Source organism: Hermetia illucens, chromosome 6 (assembly GCF_905115235.1).
Source record: "Hermetia illucens chromosome 6, iHerIll2.2.curated.20191125, whole genome shotgun sequence".
NCBI lineage: Eukaryota > Metazoa > Arthropoda > Insecta > Diptera > Stratiomyidae > Hermetia > Hermetia illucens.
In genome coordinates, this window is record NC_051854.1 from 76,563,120 (window position 1) to 76,576,572 (window position 13,453).

The 13,453-nt window shown below is 41.7% G+C and overlaps 2 protein-coding genes across 2 annotated transcripts; one reads left to right on the forward strand and one right to left on the reverse strand.

Annotated features, from left to right (window-relative positions):
- Nucleotides 1-2,796: 2,796 nt before the first annotated feature.
- Nucleotides 2,797-10,708, reverse strand: LOC119660420 (DDRGK domain-containing protein 1). Its single transcript, XM_038068967.1, has 2 exons — nucleotides 10,542-10,708; nucleotides 2,797-3,669 (listed from the first exon to the last, which is right to left on the reverse strand). The coding sequence occupies exons 1-2, from the start codon at nucleotides 10,639-10,641 to the stop codon at nucleotides 2,876-2,878; spliced, it is 894 nt and encodes a 297-aa protein (XP_037924895.1). The 5' UTR covers nucleotides 10,642-10,708; the 3' UTR covers nucleotides 2,797-2,875.
- A 154-nt stretch (nucleotides 10,709-10,862) lies between these two features.
- On the forward strand, nucleotides 10,863-11,853 carry LOC119660421 (transmembrane emp24 domain-containing protein eca). The gene is made up of 2 exons (XM_038068968.1): nucleotides 10,863-11,180; nucleotides 11,238-11,853. The coding sequence occupies exons 1-2, from the start codon at nucleotides 11,045-11,047 to the stop codon at nucleotides 11,753-11,755; spliced, it is 654 nt and encodes a 217-aa protein (XP_037924896.1). The 5' UTR covers nucleotides 10,863-11,044; the 3' UTR covers nucleotides 11,756-11,853.
- The last annotated feature ends 1,600 nt before the right edge of the window (nucleotides 11,854-13,453 follow it).

Consider the following 13,453-nt stretch of genomic DNA (forward strand, 5'->3'; position numbering starts at 1 on the left):
TATTATTTTTGTTTGTGGGAGAAACAGTCCGTATCCGCATGTTACAGTGACAGTCAATCCACAAAAAGTGAAACATCACCGGATGTTATACGGTTGCGAGTCATAGCGAAGTGCTTCTTCCATCTCTTTAGCTTATCTTCCTCATCAACACTGTGGATGAGAAGCCTAAAGCTAGCACCCCTCACAGACCGATCGAAAGATTTCCGACCATTTTCAAGTTTTTTTCTACTTCCCTGATTAAGGCATGGCGTACGCCGAACTGCTTCTACTTTTGTGCGTTCAAGCAGGTCCTTTTGAGACGTGGCCGACAACTTAACTCTCGTCGGTGATAAAGGAACTGTGTTCATCAATATTTTCGAGTGAGTTTGTCGCTCTTACAGCAAGAAAGTTTACCCGTTGTTGGACGATAACGCGATCGCGGGAACATCATGTATTGGAAGTAGGTAAGTGACCCTCTGTTCCCCTACGAGCAGCGACCATCGTCGGTTGACCTCTTTTGTTCCACACAATCAAAAATCAACTCTTAAATCTGCTGATGATCGTGATATGATTGATCTAATTAGATGTTCTCTAACAGTATATCCAGGAAAACCAGTGAAAGTTGCAGAAATCTACCAAATTTTTACTTATGATGATGCGGTCACCAGAATCATGTCATGGTATTTTTAGAACCCATATTGGCATTTAGATCACCCACCAAGGCCATAAATATCCCAAGAAGTCTATCCTAAACAGTGTGTAGTTGTTTTTATCGAAAATCTCCTCTGCGTAATACTGCATAATTGTGATGCTTCTTAACGTGGATCGGAATCCGGCACTCAAGATCCTGTCAGAAATCAGTTCCTAGATTATGGGAGCATGCTTTACGATAGTTGTCAGCAACAATCTGGCACTGGTTCATCGTTTGTTACCAGTAACCTTTTGAGTATAAGAACATCAAGAAAGAGGTATCCTTCAGAATCCCACTCCAATTCGTTTAGGACCAAAATGTTCAGTTTTATCGCTGTATTTCTCGCTCAAATTGTCGAGGAGCAAAAAGCAAAAAAGTTTTAAAATTTGCAGGTTGCAAGCCCACAAACTTCCATTCTTTTAAATTCCTCTTACGACAAACAGTAAATACTTCTTTGTGTGTTTTTTAAACTTCCGTTCAAAAGGCATATCGCTGGAAAGAAGACCTGTAGCTATGGGAAAGGGATCTATTGGAGTCACTCTCTCCTTTTCCGTGGAATTATTATGAAATGTTTGTTATTTCACGCCTTTGTTTACTTACTTGGTTTTGTTTATTCTTTCACTGGATATTGTATTAAATTTCAGTATAACTGAACTCACTTCAATTACCTCTCTCCTCTCATCCAAAGACAGAATCTCAGACGTAATTCTTTCTAGAAATACATTTAAATGCCTCAACTCAAATTCAGATGCGACTATTCTATTCCTTCCATTAGAACAACGTTAATCATCGTCATCGGGGACAAAATCATATGGCATTTTATGAAAGTACCAAGGACATAATTCAGAGGCCAAAGTAGATAACTAGCTCCTAACTGGGCAAATAAAGGACTCTTCTGGCATTCAAATTTTTACAATCAGTTCAAGCTGGTAGTGTTCCAAGCAGAGTGTTCAGATGTAGCTTGTAATTTCATTATCATCAACGGCGCAACAACCAGTATGCAGTCTAGGCCTGCGTTAATAAGGAACTTCAGACATCCTAATTTTGCGCCGAGGTCCACCAATTCAATATCCCTAAAAGCTGTCTGACGTCCTGGCAAATCGCTCCATCTGAGGCAGTCTGCCTCGTTCTCTTTTTCTACCATAGATATTGCTCTTATAGGCATCCCGGGCTGAATCATCTTCACCCCTACGGATTAAGCGAAAGTGTCCGTAGCCTCACTCCAGTTAGAGCGGGGCAATCGCAGAGAAAGTCCATGGAGGTTTCCCTTCCTTCTCCTTCTGGAACCTAGAGGAGGATGACCTTAAGCGTGCCACCCAGACGATTCAGCGCGTCTCTGCACTGCCCCAGCAGCCTAGAAGATATCATCGCTGAGTAAAAAGCCTCGATGGCCGCTTGGCTGTCGGTCAGAATAGCTGTTACGCTTGGGGCTCGAATCTCGCTCCAACCATCGACAGACTTCCAATATCGCCAGTACTTCCGCTTGGTATACACTGGCGGAACCTGGGAGACCATACGACTTGGATATGCTGTGTATATTCGAAGAAAAACCCCGCGCCGACCTCACAGGCCATCTTTGATCCGTTGAAAAAGAATACTGAGTCATAACCTTGCAACACGCCGCCCTGGTTGGAAAGTCCACAGCAAAGTTTCTAGCGAAGTTCAGCTTGCGTGCGACATAGTCCGTGGGGAATGCTCAGATTTCCCGAGGTACTTCATCTAGGATGTTGCTGTGGCCGTAGGACTTCGCTGCCCAGCATCCGAACTCACGTATTCTGACGGCAATGCACGCTGCAACGTATTTAATGTGGAGGTCTAGTGGGAGAAATACATTGAGAGCATCTGCGGGGCAGGACTGCAGAGCCCCAGTAGCACCTGCACACGCGGTTCCTTGAATCCTATTAAGCTTCATTCTATTGTATTTTTTTTTGTTGTCATAGAATCAAATATATAAAAATAACTCTCTATTGGTATGTGGAGATGAGATTCGTATGTAGAAATGAAGAATGTTATAGGAATTATTTCACATCCTTCAAAATTGTCAGCTCTAAACATTCCTATTGTCGAAATATATCTACTTATGTTTCAATTTTTCAAAAAATATCTATAATCATCAAGCCCAGAAGTTTTAGCAATATTTGTTCATTCTTTATTATTATACAATTTATTTACATACAAAACAGATCAACTCAATTGAACTCTCTTTTATGTGCCAACTGGAGTTAAATTTATTAAGTTGTTACTACACTCAGCCAACTCGGTGATCGAAACTCGACCTCGTTGCCTAATAAATTTGGCAACGGCTTTCAATTCATCTTCAGAAATATAAATGAATTTTCCACGGTCATCAATTACCCCAGTCAACTTTCCATTTTTTTGCAATTCAGTGATTCGATCGATGGCTTGTTGTGTTTTCAATTTGAAATGATTAGCAAGATCTTCAAGAACGACTACTTTGTTTTCTTGAATGAAGCTGATGAATTCTTGCAGTAAGTTATCCTTTTCTTCGTCATCGCCTTCCTCGAAACCTTCCTCTTCAACGCTGAAAGCTTGTTTCAGCTTCAGATATTCTTCGTGTTCTCTACGTTCCTGCTCTTCTCGTGCCAAACGTTCAGCTTCTTCACGTTTGCGTTCTTCTTCTTCGAGCTTCTGTTCTTGTTTCTTGCGTTCTTCTTCAAGAAGAGCATCGCGTTTCTTTTTCTCTTCACGTTGTTGAAGGTCTGCTTCACGTTGAGCTTTCTTTTCGGCCTTTGCTTCTAATTTAGCACGTTTTTTGGCTCCCATTTTTTCGTCAGTGGGTATACGACTGGCATGGGCTGCATTTGAATCGCTATCATCATCGTCGTCATCATGTTGCTGTTGAGCTTGTTGCTGTGGCGTTTCAGATGAAGCTGCAGCTGCAGTTCGTAAACGGTTTCTCTGGGTACGGGCTATTTGAGCTCGTCGAGGGATTCCTTCTTGGGCTCGGACTGGAACTCCACGTGCAGGCTGAGATTTGGCTGAAAATATGAGGTGAATGAATCATTTATACTTTCAGTAGATAATTAAAATAAAGATTAACTTCAATGACGGTTTATTGCATAAGCTTTGATGAGTGATGCGATTCGCTTCTTAAACCACTTCAATTCCGTTCAAACCGTTTCCAACATAATTACAGGAAGGATGTATACAGTGGTGGATAGAGAAATGATACCAGGCAGTCGAACTGCGCTTGGAAGGACATAGAGGGCTGAGTTGGATTTTTGCTTGAAGTCTTATGATTCGAATTAAATCAATTCATCTTAAACTTTGTAACTAATTTGACGATAGTGCTACGTTCACCGAAGTTGCATGTTGTAAAAGAAAATATTGAAAATGATATCCTAAAATCGGAAAATGTAAGTTTGAGTAGCAGAATTGGATTCAGTAGACCTAAAATAAGCAGGTTTGAAAATGCTTACCAGGGTGCATGATCTATTGAGCAAAAAGAGGAGCACAGAAGAGTGTGAGAAACCCCCCCCCCCCCCTCCCCTTGTGAAGATCGCTTGATAAAGAGAATGTATTTGCGGGATCGACTCCAAATTTCATTAATTTGGAGAAACCCTTTTTTGGTATATTGACCCCTTTTTTAGACTCAGTACTGAATTTTATTTCAGAAGAAAAACGACTGCCCTTTTTTAGACTCAGTACTGAATTTTATTTCAGAAGAAAAACGACGACTACCGGTTTCATCCAGGGTAGAGGCAATTTATTAGACGCTGCCTCACCTCCGTTCTAAGGGAAGTGTAACCCAAAGTGGTTACAAGGTATTATTTGCTTCTTTATATGCATTTTATAAACACGTGTTGATAACTGCTCTCAGATGACCATCTAGCATATTATTGTTGTTTCGATCGACCTTTTAGTCACATTGACTGCGATGTTCAACTCAATCTTGGGAAGTGAATTCCCATCAGTGCGAATTACATATCTATACCATCGGAAACGGATTTCTCGTATTTTTTCCACGGTTGGTTCAATCCCATATCGATCGCGGCTGGTCTCATTTATTTCCGTTGTGCTCATAGTGGTTTAACGCAAATTTTGGATTTGAGGCGTTCGTTAATGCGATGACTACGAAGAACGCAAGTTGTTGAACGACCCTTTATCCAAGTTGCCATGATGTGCGATATTGTTCCATGGATCATCCAGATTCAGTTTCAGACGGTTCTCATGAGGCGATCAATCAACTTTTGGATAAGTTGCTTGAGATCAGTTTGGCTATAAGGCGCTAGAAAAACATCTGCATAGAGCAGTGAGTGTACGTTGGATATCCTGTGTAACAGTATCCATAACAAAAACAAAAGGGAGTGACGAGAAGGCACTTGATGATTAACACCAAAACACGAAGCCATTTTGATATACCTGCCACAGCTCGAATCTTCATAATAATAATAATCGTTGGCGCAACAATCCATGTTGGATGAGGGCCTTGAAATGTATTAGAGCACTTCATTCAAGACCGTCACGGTACACTAGGAGGCAATGTGGTCTGCATTGCGGATCTTCATAGAGCAATTTAATTCAAGGCATGAGTTTGTCTGGTACTAGGTGTTGCCGCAGAGTATACCAAACGAAACTGCGTGGCACAAGGTCAGGTGTCTTCTCTACTCCACAAAGGCAATAAAGATAGGGTGACGCTTTTCACGGTGTTTCTCCATGTATAATCGAGGAGTACGTATTGCGTCAATAGTTCTGCAGTTTTTGACGATACCTCAAATTCAGTTCTCCAAATGCAGGTGGTACTTGTGGAAGCGGAGAATGAGCAAATTCTTCCGTTAAAATCAGCTCGAAATAATCCGGCCATATAGAATTATATTTTAATTATTGGATGTACAACTTAATTCGTTCCGTTTCCGTTTTAGCCGCTGTAGGTGGCTTACAGGCACAGCTGACTTTTGATGTATCTGAACTGTTTAAAAACTTTTGCACAATAAGTTTATTTTTTATTGCGTTGAAAATGTTGGGCCGCGTTCCAAATAAGCACCATTTGCTGGAAGTTTTGATTTTCTATTGCAATTAGAAGAACGGTGCAGCTGAAGCAAGTCGAATGATAGCGGAAATTTATGGCGAATCCACAACATCGGATAAGCCTTGCAAAGAATTGTTTCACAGATTAACGTGGTCATTTTAGTGTTGAAGATGAAGAGTTAGAAACATATATAATATATAATATTTTAAAAATATTTTGTGAAAATTTAAAGTGAATCCGACAAATTCTTTTCGAGTTATTCAACAATTAACAAAGGGCGCTTGGGCGCTACAGAGCGTTCGAGAGCAGGTTTTTTTTTTACTTTCAAGATGTGTAGGTGGATTCAACCAAAATAATAATGAAGGCTTTAACCAACTAGTATAGAAAATATGCCCAAAAACGGTAAATACTAGTTATACTATCGTACAAATTGCTGCATACGTAGCTACTTTTATATTCAATGAAGGAATAAATTCATTATTGGTCATAATGAATACACTGGGACTTAATTGTGGGCCTAATTCTCATCGGTATGCTGAAAAAATTGATGTTGCACGTACGAAAGTGGCAGATAAGCGCGCTAACGATAACACTCGAGAAAGTAGAATGCTACGTAGGCACCAGCAAATCGATATTTTGGAAGCTGCTATGACGGCTGAAGAACTATTATATGGCCCAGGAATAGATGACTCAGTGTAAGTAAATAAATAATTTGTATAACTCTACATAAATCAATAGCAAAACTTTAAATGCGTTTTTCTCAAAACTATGTTTTTTGAACTGGTGATCACTGTAACTTAAAAACCGCTCGGTAGATTTCAATAAAATTTATACTGCTTATGGAAAACATACAAAACTTGTGCCTGATCGAAGGATTTTTTTTTTCTTTCATAAATTTCGATTTTTTTTTAACAATTAACTGTCGGTTTTTTTCTCGAAAATCTGAAAAAAATTTCCTGAGGCCGCCATTTTGTTAATTTTGAAAAAAAAAGCTTCGATCAGGCCCAAGATTATCTATTAATAAAACGAATTTCTCTTATCCGATTGATTTCAGATGAATCTCCAAGGACTTGTGATGATCACCGCAAGGGACTTCTGGAGAAACGGGCTCCACACAAACAGCGATAACTTTTCAAATTATTAATTTTTTTTTTTAAATTTTGGTGAAGTCAAGTCGAAACATGATGTATTAAAGCTATGTTTTTATTTTTGTAAAATAAAGCAATGAACTAAAAAAAAAAATTCTTGAAAATTATCATTTTTTCGGACCTCTGACTACCCCTAACCCCTTAAAGCAGAAGCCGAATATCCACCGTGTCAAGGTAATGCTCTATATTTGATGGGATCAAAAGGGTGAAACCATCACGGAGACTTCTACAGGCAACAATTGATCCATTTAAAGAAAGGTTTCCCTGAAATAATATATTATACGACTAAATACGAGTCCATAATATTTCAGTATGACAACGTTCGGCCCCAGGTTGCTGGTCGGGACGAAACTATTTGGTAAATAGAGGATGGGAAATTCTGGTTCACCCAGTCTATAGCCCAGACCTCATCCCTTCCGGCTACTATTTGTTTCGATCTGTGCAAAATGAAATTTCTACACGCATTAATGCGACCTGGAAGTAGTGGCATTCCACAACTGGTGTTCTTTGTGATCGACGTATCAGCGAACGTCTCAAATCTAAAATTTACCGTAATGTCGTCTGTCTGCCGCTCTCTACAGTTCTGAGTGTTGGCCGACTATAAAAGACAATGAACGGCGTCTTCCGGTAATGGAGGCGAAGACACCGTGACACCTTTTGATTACATTCGAAATGAGGATATCCGCAATCGATATGGGGTTGCACCGATCGTGGAGAAACTGTGATGAAGGCATCTTCGATGGTATGGTTACGTAATTCGCGTTAACAAGAATTCACTTACCAAGATTGCTCTGAACATCGAAATAAATGGCAAGCGACCAAAAGCTCGGCCGAAACAACGGTGGCTTGATACGCTGGATGGGCATTTAAAAGCCTCAAAATTGCATTCAGACTAAGTATTTGATAAAATAAAATGGCGAAACCGGTCACGACGAGCCGACCCCGCTTGTGAACGGGACAAAGGCTGAAGAAAAAGAAGAAGATGTAACGAGCGACGAGTGTGTGACAGCAGATAGTTAAAAATTCCATCGCCCTCTATTTGTTAGAAAGCAATTTAAATAAATAACTTCTGTTGCGTTAATGACAAGAACGATACTTTGTTTACCAACCGTCGAGCCGCAACGGTTAGATGGCGAGAATACTTCGAGCATGTTTCAACTGAAGAATTTGCTCATCCTCCACTTCCACAATCATTGCTGACATTTGGAGCAGTTCCACCTGTCAGCGCAACTGTCCATGTGGTGGCACCGGGATACGCTGTAATTACTTTGGCTTGCCGGCCGTGATTCAGTAGGCGAATGCTCCAAAGACCTAATTAGGGCGATCAGACCCGAGTCTGCACGGGGACTCATCTGAAGTGATAAATTGGTCACGAAACCTTACCAGAGGTATACTGGTACCATGGGAACCGGGAAAGCCCCTGGACTCACATACTTCGGGTGAACTCCTGTTGTATGTGGGGACAGCTCGGTTATTTGCGGTTGGCCCCCCTAGTGGGAGTTTCATGGTGGTTGTGGTTGTGCTCAAGCGAGAAGAGACCTTCGGGCCTCGACGTGGTGTTGCGTATCAACACGGGTGCCGTACTCCATAGTTCGGTAGAGATTTAGGTAATTCTTGCATCCACCAGTATGAATGCTAAGCCATGCACTTGGTATAGACTGGTACCGTTGGGACTTGTCTCAGCGGGGCTCTGATTGTGGTCACAAAATCAATCCGTGTCTGAAGAGGACCGTAGGATTAAGTCTCACGACAGGTGCCTACGTAAAACACTATGGGCTTCACTGTCAGCGCAACTGGTGCTCAGAGGTGGCGGTGAGGAAGACGGGGTGGCAACCTTGTCGGCCAACCAAAACCAAGTGGCCGAGGAGAACCTCCATAGTGGTGGCATCGGGAGACGCTGTACTCCCTTTGGCTTGCCGGCCGTGATGCAGTAGGCGAATGCTCCAAAGGCTTAATCAGGGCGATCAGACCCGAGTCTGCACGGGGACTCATCTGAAGTGGCAATTGGTCACGGAACCTCACCAGGGGTATACTGGTACCATGGGAACCGGGATAGCCCCTGGACTCTCATACTTCGGGTGACCTCCCGTTGTATGTGAGGACAGCTCGGTTATTTGCGGTTGGCCCCCCTAGTGGGAGTTTCATGGTGGTTGTGGTTATGCTCAAGCGAGAAGAGACCTTCGGGTTTCGACTTGGTGTTGCGAGTATCAAAACCGCTTCGTGTCTCTGTTGGTATTTATCAAGAAAGCGCCCTCCCACCACTGCTTTTTGTTCTTGCTATGGATACTGTCACATGGGACATCCAACGTCCAGCGCCCTATACACTGCTTTATGTAGATGATGTTTTCCAAGCATCTAATAGCAAAAATGATGAAACATTCACAATAATTGTCAGCGGCGGTGATCTGCCCAAAACTGAGCGATTTAAATACCTCGGATCAATGCTATCAGCCAATGGAGAACTGTGTTATGAAATTGCTTCACGCATTAACGCAACCTGGATGAAGTGGCGTTCCACAACTGGTGTTCTTTGTGATCGACGTATCAACGAACATCTCAAATTTAAAATTTACCGCAATGTCGTCCTGTCGCCTTCTATGGTTCTGAGTGTTGGCCGACTTTAAAAGACAATGAACGGCGTCTTGCGGTAATGAAGACGAAGATGTTGCGTTGGACTAGTTGCGTGACACGTTTTGATCACATTCGAAATGGGGATATCCGCGATCGTCTTCGATAGTCACGTAATTCGTGCTAACGAGAATTCACTTGCCGAGATTGATTTGAACATCGAAGTCGATGGTAAACGACCAAAAGGCAGGTCGAAACAACGGTGGCTTGATACGCTGGATGGGGATTTTAAAAGCCTCGAAATTGCACCCACATCAGGCATTTGATAGAGCCAAATGGGAAAACCAATCAAAGAATATTACTCAAAAGCTCAAGCTTCAATCAATTCATGCTTGCATCGTGTTATCGGGACAGACAAAAATAATAACTAATAAATGAAAAACTTGCCCGAGCCAGATGCCCGGGGGTACGTTGATCAGAAGCACCAGTGAGTAGGTCAAACATTAAGGAGGGGTGACAACTCCATTGCAGGATGTGCCACTATCCCAGGATCGCCGACGTATGGGTCGTCCTGGAACTGCATGGTGTAGAACATCAGAGGAATGCAAGCTTCTCAAAAAATCACTTCTACCGGGAACTGATAGCAATGGCACCTAAGTGGGATTGACGCGCTACGCCTCACATAGGCGACTGTGTAACCATTTTTTATGCAACGGTACGACGTTGAACGTATCTACAATTGGCCAGTAGCTCCGCGTTACTACCATGAAGTAGTCATTATGAAGCAACCTCTTGAAGGAGTTACAATCTAAAGATTGAGCTGAATGCAAACGCACATACATGAATTCGAGACAATGCTATAACAAAATTGAACATCTTTGGACCGAAAATTAGTGTTGATGTTGAAAACCCAAAACACTTCTGATGATTCGACAAATACGGTCGGAAGATTATCCGGATAATTGAGGAGTAGATTTATCTTACCTCTAAGTAGATCGTTTGTTTGTGACAAAACAAGTAATAATCAATAAACGTGGGAAGTGCGACTTATATCATGAAACAATAATAATCTTGAATGCGATCCTTGATGATTACTCCCAAAAAGTAAATGATTTAGATTCAAATATTATTCCTATAATTTGCTGACACTACTCAATACACATACCTTTCTCATCTCCGCTTTTCGATCCTTTTTGCAAGAAGTATAAACTAATCAAGGCAACAAGAAGTGCTGTCGCAATCCCAATCAGCACAATCAAATCCATTTCTGCAAGTGAACTCCAATAGCCATCAAGGCAATCCGTGTGACGTTCCAAGTTGTCAAACACGTTTTGACGTTCCCCGCTTTCATCAGACTTATCGAATCATTTTGGAAAATTCCAACTTTTTTTGAAGTAGTTGAATGTAAGTTGTTTCTTGGTTACTAATTATTCAATGCGACATGATAGATTTTTGTTTGCCTCCTCAGTTAAGCATAGTAATTCCCATTCTCTAATCAAAATAACATTCTAAAAATTGTTATGTGTATTTCCTTCGTTCAGTTCTTCCATTCAACGTTGTATTTTCGTGACATATTTGACATTCGAATTTTATGACGTGTCGGCGGGTGTCAAGGGAAACAAAAATTCATTTTTGCGGTGTCGGACGTAGCTGATTTTTAGTTTTAAAATGCTTAGAATAAATCCGATCTTTCTCCTTTTTGCGATTTCGCTGATTGAAACCAGCTATGGATTGTATTTTCACATTGGTGAAACAGAGCGTAAATGTTTCATCGAAGAAATTCCGGATGAGACTACAGTGATAGGTGGGTATGGTGTTCTGTCTGTATTAACACGTAGGTGATTATTCAATTGGATTCCAGTCAACTACAAGGTGGAACTACACGATCCGAGATCCGGCGGGTACATGCCCTCCTCACCTGGAATAGGTATGCATGTCGAGGTCCGAGACTCGGAGGAGAAAGTGATTTTGTCGCGTGTGTACAGCGCCGAGGGTCGCATATCGTTTACCTCACATACACCCGGCGAACACACAATTTGCATGTACTCGAACAGCACAGCATGGTTTAGCGGGTCTCAGCTTCGCGTTCACTTAGACATCCAAGTAGGCGAACATGCTATTGACTATGCGAATGTCGCACAAAAGGAGAAACTCACGGAACTGCAACTTCGCATTCGTCAGCTTCTGGATCAGGTTGAGCAGATCACGAAGGAACAGAACTACCAGCGATACCGAGAGGAAAGATTCCGACAAACGAGCGAAAGTACGAATTCGAGAGTTTTGTGGTGGTCGCTTGCCCAGACTGTTGTCCTCCTTACGATGGGTGTTTGGCAAATGCGACATTTGAAGAGCTTCTTTGAGGCGAAGAAATTGGTGTAAATCGAATAGTTACATGAGAAGGAGCCAGTCGAGATTAAGTTTAGTAATGAAATTTCTTTTTGTTCATGATTTTCACAATAAAATGTAAAAGAATTAAGGACCAGGTTTTCATTATATTGGGTTGGGGAAAAAGAAATGTCGTATTTGTGATCAAAATTCGACACTTTATTTAACATACTTAGAGTTATCCGATTTACGGTCTGTCAAGTAAAAGCGTGGTCGACTTCACCGACAGGTGATGAAAGATTTCGCTCTAATGTCTTCGCGAGCCGATAGAGGAAAGCTTTGTCCTTGATGCATTGTCAACAAAGATTCAGTCACAGTAGATCTACTATATCTAGTATCTAACTGTGGATTCAGTTGTCGCTGATCTTTTGAAAGAGAATCACTTTAAACGCCATGAGTGCTAAGTACGCGTCGCGCTACGAGGCTGTGTTCCTTTGCATCCTCCCGAAAAGTTCCAAAATGTCGCAATCAGCGGCTGCTAAATATATGAGAAAGTCGAAGGCACTTGTACAGAAGTGGGTACAGCGAAATAAAGTGACTACAAATGTCGATGATTTACCAGAATCTGTTTTCGCGGAATCCTGCTTTAACACTGTGGCAAGGAAAAACAAAATTAATGGCAAAAGCTTTGGATATATCCTACGAAACTATCCGAACCCATCTTTGTACTCATGATCTGAAATGGCGCAACACAATGATGAAGCCTCTGTTGACTGAAAAATATGTGACAAAGCGACTCGCTCGGGCGCATGACAATATTGATAGATTTTGAAAATGTCATTTTTACTGACGAATGTTCTATATGGGCACGTTCTGTCCTCATGCGAGTCTGGTCAACTTCCACCAATAGGCTTGTTCAGCAGACCGTAAAACATGAAATAAAGGTGCATCTTTGGGGCTGCTTCGGCACTTTGCACCTCTTTACTGGCAATCTAAATGCCGAGAAAATGATAAAAATCTACAAAAAGGCTTTACTGCCATCTACCAAACGATGGTTCATCACAAGAAATGAAGATTGGATTCTGCAGGAGGACAACGATCCTAAACACCGCAGCAAGGTCTGTACTCAGTGGAAGACTCAATCTGGCATCGTTACATTGTATTGGCTGTCGCAGTCGCCCGATGCAAACCCTATTGAAAATGTGTGTGCATATATTAAACGGAAGCTTCGTGGAAGACGCACATACACTTTCAAGCAGTTGTCTTAAGAAATTCGTCGGATCTGGAGATCCTTGCCACTAGAATACGCCGTCAAATTAGTAGAAAGCATGCCTCGGAGATGCCAGGCAATTATCGACGCCGGTGGTGACTGGACACATTATTGACCGAATTGCATCATTTTTTGTAATGTGTATAATGAATATATGAATATGAAAGTTTCATCAAATAAATTTTTTCTATAAATTAACACGACCACGCTCTTACTTGACAGACTGTAAGTCAAATTTTTTTCGCAAACTTGTTGCCATTTAGAAGGCAACTTCATTATCCCCCCTTGATAACCCCCCCCCCCCCCTCCCCCTTTTTGCTAACACTCAGACAGCAACTTTTTGCAAGCCTCTTTTGAGGCCAACTTAGTAGCACCAAAAGCGTTTTGTATGGACCGGAAGATAGGACATCCTATCCGAGCTTCCCTAGCTTCTGGCGGGTCATCGAAGATGTGTGAGGCCGAACATTGTCTTGGTGGAAGAC

Bases quoted from the DNA above. Each gene is read 5' to 3' on its own strand.
- LOC119660420 (XM_038068967.1), bottom strand. From the start codon at position 10,641: ATGGATTTGATTGTGCTGATTGGGATTGCGACAGCACTTCTTGTTGCC. The intron at 3,670-10,541 runs GTATGTGTATTG...TCATATTTTCAG, and splicing joins GAAAAGCGGAGATGAGAAAG to CCAAATCTCAGCCTGCACGT.
- LOC119660421 (XM_038068968.1), top strand. From the start codon at position 11,045: ATGCTTAGAATAAATCCGATCTTTCTCCTTTTTGCGATTTCGCTGATT. The intron at 11,181-11,237 runs GTGGGTATGGTG...ATTGGATTCCAG, and splicing joins GGATGAGACTACAGTGATAG to TCAACTACAAGGTGGAACTA.